This window comes from Electrophorus electricus, chromosome 12 (assembly GCF_041902795.1).
Source record: "Electrophorus electricus isolate QZ-2024a chromosome 12, ASM4190279v1, whole genome shotgun sequence".
NCBI classification, from domain to species: domain Eukaryota; kingdom Metazoa; phylum Chordata; class Actinopteri; order Gymnotiformes; family Gymnotidae; genus Electrophorus; species Electrophorus electricus.
Window position 1 is genome coordinate 2,302,222 of NC_137508.1, and position 5,661 is coordinate 2,307,882.

At 39.4% G+C, this 5,661-nt stretch overlaps 1 protein-coding gene across 1 annotated transcript; it reads right to left on the bottom strand.

The window, feature by feature from the left end:
* Positions 1 to 3,325: 3,325 nt before the first annotated feature.
* LOC113571476 (prostaglandin D2 receptor 2) lies at positions 3,326 to 5,317 on the bottom strand. The gene has a single exon (XM_035531590.2). It carries the CDS (start codon positions 5,002 to 5,004, stop codon positions 4,012 to 4,014), a length of 993 nt encoding a protein of 330 aa, XP_035387483.2. The 5' UTR covers positions 5,005 to 5,317; the 3' UTR covers positions 3,326 to 4,011.
* Between the last annotated feature and the right edge of the window lie 344 nt (positions 5,318 to 5,661).

Sequence of the window (5,661 nt, forward strand, 5' to 3'; positions counted from 1 at the left end):
TAAACTCCAATAGATGTAAAATAATTTCCTAAAAAGCACTAACATTGTTTTCCTTTGTCCAAACATTTTATCATAGATTAATAGTTTAAAATTAATTCTAATTATTTTTAATACTCCTTTGCATTAGATTATTGGGTACATCCATAACAGACAAAACCTTGTCTCAATTTAACAAGCAAGTGAGCAAACAAACTGTCAGACAAACGTGTCTAAATATTCCCCACCATTTCTTTTTCTGTATGCCCTGTTTACATACAAATTTAATCCACCCATCCTTCCTCCTCCTCTCTCTCATTAAATCCTCTTATGCTTTCATATTCCTGCTATTGTTTTTTTTACTTGATCAGTCCCCACGCACCCCCACCTTTTCCAGGCCCATATAGGACACAGAAAGCTAACCTAGTGTGTACTACTGTGGAAGATATGCTAGTATGCTAGTGTATATGTACATCAGGTTGAACTACTATAATGCACTTCCCTCTGGCCTGCCTTAAAATCCTGTATTTCAGTAACCGTTTATTTATTCAAGTTTCAACTTGTTACCCAAGCCTTGGAGGAGGCTGTATCTTCACTGAAGTCACCTATTTGTTAAAAGATACTTTGAAAGAGCAGTTCATCCAACATTGGTAACATTGCCTCACTGAGGTAAATCAAAAGTTATTTGGAACCAGAGCTCTTTTGCATATTGCATGCTGTATTTTCTAAACAGGAAATACAATACACATTTTTAAAATGGTTGACACAAATGACAAACATTTATCATTAAACCAGTATCATTTTTCACCAGACCAGTATTTGGTAGTATTTGGTAACCACCTTTTGCTGCAATGTATATGTTGTTCAACCTGTTTTGCACACTGGAGTGATTTTTGTTCATTATTCCTGACAGATTTGTTCTAGTTATTCAGATTGATTGACAATGCTTGTTGGCCACAATTTTCAAATAATGCCAGATATTCTCAATGGTACCAAGTTCTCGGGTTTGACTTGGCTATTGGAGATCATTCAACTGTTGTTGTTCAACCACTCCTGTGTGCTTGAGATCATTGTTCTGCAGCAAGAGGAAGTTTGAGTTTTTTTCCTAGTTCTTTCGTAGTTCTTAGTTTTTTTTAGTTTCCTTACAGAGTTTTCCTGTTGCATCCATCAATTCTAACAAGATGCCAAGTCCCCACTGAGGAAAGGCAAAGCATCCCCACAACATGATGACACCACATACATATTTCTCTATAAGAGTTGTTTCTTGAGGAATGGGCAGTGTTAGATTTGCTCCATACATAGTGGTTTTTAATAGTGGCTAAAGAAACTCCAAGATTGTCTCATCTGACCACAAAACATTTTCCCATGTTTTAGCTAGGTCTCTCTTATGCAATCTGGCAAACTCCAGATTTCCCTTCACTAATAGCTTCTTTCTAGCCACCCTCCCATAAAACTGAGTTGTATGCTGAGATCTTGATTGATTGTTGCACTTTCACCCCAGAGAACTCAGTAGCTCTTTCAAAGTTGCTGGCCTCCCTGTGGCTTTCCTCATGAGTCCCCCATTCTTGTTCTGATTCCGAGTTTTGAGGGGTGGCCTTGTCTACGAAGTGTCTGGGTGGTATGATGCAGCGTCAATTTCCTCACAACTGATTGCATAGTGTTTACTGAGCTACATAAAAATGTGTTTATTTTGTAGCCTTTTCTTGTTTTGTGCATATCTATAGTTATGTTCAGAATGTCAGCATAAATCCGATTATTGGCATATTTAGATTATATTCAGATTGATTTTTAATAGTCTGTACAGAAAAAAAACCAAACAAACAAACCCCAAAACACATTTAATCTAATTTTGGATCCAAAAATAGATCCAAATGACATTTGGAAGTGGTTTGAAATCAGATTTTTACAGATGCCTAAACTGATACCAGAGAGCGCCAAGATTGATGCCAGAGAATTTGTAAATGCCAAGTTTGTCTAGTGCAACATATGAATTCTGCACCACGACCTAACAGATCCTTTGTTTCTTTGGAATTGTTATTACAGCAACCCATGCAGATAGGTTGGTGATGTCTGGAACACAAATCCAATCTGATCTCTTGCAAGTAACAGTGCAGACAATCATCTCAACAGATTTGAGAAACAAATCTGATCTGCATGCAGTCTGAACATAGTCTAAAACCTTAGCTCTAATTTCTTTATAATGCTCTTCAGTCTTTATTTTCACAGCTTTTCTTCTCATGTACAGTCTGTCTGACCAATGGTACTTGATCTAAGGGGGTCTTTTATTCAGAAATGGTGAACATTTTTAATGATTCACAAGTAGAGCTCAACTTTGTCATTAGAACAATATCTTTAATCAGTCTAAACTTGGAGTTTCCACAGCACTGGGGCTGAATGAATACTTATGCACACCTTTTCTCAGGTAATAATTTTTGTCACAATATTTTCTTTCATAAAACCAATCTCACTTTAATTAATTTTGAGTCACAAAATCTCATATGGAATCCAGACAAATGACCTAAGCAGGTTGAATATTTTTGCAAGGCACTGCATTAGGCTTGTTCCAACTGCCTTGACACATGGCCACTGCAGTGTGCTCTGTTATAGTATGTCTTTTATAGTGTCCTTTTGGAATATGCCCTGTTGGGGTGTACCATTGAGTGTAATGTAAAATATCCGGTATTCCAACAGTCCAATTACTTTGTCTTTATTCTCAGTGTGTTTTCACAAAGCATCCATGGACATGACTGCAGATCTAGAATCTATAGGACCATGATCAGTTTAAGAAGGAATGAACGTTGATCTATATCAGAGTTTACACTCATGGCTGATTTGTGAGTACCAGTCACGACTTGGTCATTTTTCTTTTTCTCTCCACACAGTGCTAAACAAGTGAAACTTCATAATCAGATACTGATGTCGCATTTTTGCAAGGAATTTATTATTTCAATTTGAATTTATTACTTCAGCTTCTTTTAACTGTTTGCATTTTTAGGCAAATGCATTAAAAGTGTCTTTTTGTTTGCCATTGCAGTGTGAGAGAAAAAGAGAGAGTATGTGTTTGTTTCAAAGCCAGACTGCATAGGGCTGCTTGTCTTTAAGATGCAAACACTTAGCTTATTTTTGCAAGAATCAAATCAAAGATTCAGCCGTGGTGGGGCACAATAATTTTTTAATGCAAATTTTTAAAAATTATAAAAACAAAATTGTATGTCAGTAGAAGTAATATCAATTAAAATAAAGTTAACCTTTTAAACTAGTTTTTGTTCATTACATGTTCAATTTATTGCTACTTAGTTTTCCATTTTTAACATTTAATTAATATACCTTTTCATCTTTTCGCCTAACCCATATATTGATAGTAGTCACAGAGTTGACGGTTTATTAGATATACACTTCCACCTTCCCTTAAAATGTATTTTCATCGTATAGCCATGTCATTTGACTGAAGCATATCTCATCAATATTTCAGAAGGCACAACTCAAATGGGCAGCTATAGCGGAGCATTATGTCAGGTGCTGATGTCCTTTCCGTTTGGGACAACATTGCTGCACAGCAGAACAAGCACCCGCTTGAACCAGGTGAGTTCATGCAGTTCTGGGCCAAAGGAGGAACAACATGCTAACAGATAGGTGTACCTATGTATATGCATAAAAAAAATGTAGTAGGATCCTCTATAGATCCATTTGAAAATTATACGTTTTACCCCACATACAAAAACTGCAAATATTGTAACTTTATTTTACTCAAAACTGAAAACAGCAGAAATGTAAGTTGTAATAAGTTGTAGGCACTCCTAATAAATACAGTATAAGAGAGAGAAAGTACTGACTTATGACTCATTCAGTCGGAAATGACCTCCAGGGTGCCTCTTAGTTTGACGTTTTGATGGCAGACCAAGATGAGCTCCGTTTTCAAAGACCACTGCATGCATCATATTTTCTACATTTATTAAACCTGTTCTACCAAAGTAAGTTCTAAATTGTACTGGCCATGGACTGGAGTGTTTTGGATAGTGGAATCCTTCCTGTGTGTCACATCACAGTTTGTCCTGACTCTTCTCTTAAAGCTGAGAGGCTGAGAGATGCCTGGGAGACATGGTGGATGTGGAGCAGGGTGGGGTTATTGAGGGAGTTGAGAGACATGGGAGTCATTGAGGAGCTGGAGACCTTTCTCCTTCTTCCAGGGGCCAGGTATAGGGGTCCTGTTTCTTCCACCAACCCTTCGAAGAGTACCCCAAGACTCTGCCGAACACGTGTGCAGAAGTTTGGGCAGCTGAAGGTGTAGATGATGGGGTTTAGCAGAGAGTTCAGAAAAGCAAACACTGTTGATATAGGCAACCCTACCTCTACTAATTCTGTTTTTTCAGGCATATACTGAGCCACCACCTCGACCAGGCAGAAGATGTGATATGGTGCCCAACACAGAGTGAAGGCTGCGATTACAGAGGAAACCATTTTGGTGAAGCCACGTGACAGCCTTGTTGTACTGCATTCAGTTGACGAGAGAGCAGGTGAAAGGCTATGATGCTTCGTAGACATGCCCAGTGTTCTACTAGCCCTTAGAGTGATCATCCTGCTCTCGCTCCTCTTCCTTCGAGCATGGAGTTGCTGGCCAAAGTGGCCGTAGCTCACAGCAACGATGAGCAGTGGTAGCACAAAGGCTAGCACCACCTTCGACACAGCTGTTGCCGCTTGCCTCACTTTGCAGTCCGTCTCCAGCGTAATTGGCGAGGAATACAGAGCAAAGTTGTGGTAGCAAAGATTGCGTTCGTCTCTTTTAGGTATTACAGAACAGAACAGGAAATAGGGAATTGTGTTAACTGCAGACCACAGCCAGCCCACAGCACAGATCTTCCATGCAGCTGCCACCGTGCGCCGGCTCTGGCTCCAGACTGGTTTGGCAACCAACAAACACCGGTCCAGTGATATGGCAGCCAGTAGGAAGGAGGAAACAAACATGTTAAGGAAAAAGATGGAAGCCTCAACAGAGCAGAACACTGATCCTAGTTTCCAGTCGTGTCCCATCAGCACGTAGTGTGTGAAAAGTGGCAGCGTCAGTGTGGCTAGGAAGTCAGACAGTGCCAGGTTTATCACCCACACTGCAGCCACGGTTTTCTGGCGCAGGCGGAATCAAAGCACCCACAGAACCAGAAAGTTCTCCAGGATGCCCAGGACAGACACCACCCCTAACAAGCTCACCACCGCATAGTTGACACGTTTGTCATGATTGGAAGAGTGGTTAAGCATTTGCTGCAGGAGAGAACAGCGGAGCTCGGAAAGGGAAGAATTTGGAATGATTGAGACTTGCATAGCTATGGAAGGAAAGAAAACGAGAGAGACAGACATGACTAAATATTAAAATTCTTCACTTGATTATAATACAGGATTTTAAAGGTTCAAGGGACATGACTTGGATGATTTGATAAACAAGAAATAAGGGCCACATGATTATGACTAATAATCGGGAATCAAAATGGTCAGACAAGGGACAGTATTAAACTGATTTACCATGAAGGTCTAAAGTGAAGCAAGCATACACTTCCTTACATTTACAGTGAGATTAATCAGGAGTGTTACTCTGTGTTAAATGCTACTGGAAATTTAGAGCCTTGGTTTTGTCTGGTCTAACCTCACCTTGAAAATTACGTGCTTATATCAATGTTTTCATCAAAAACATTATCT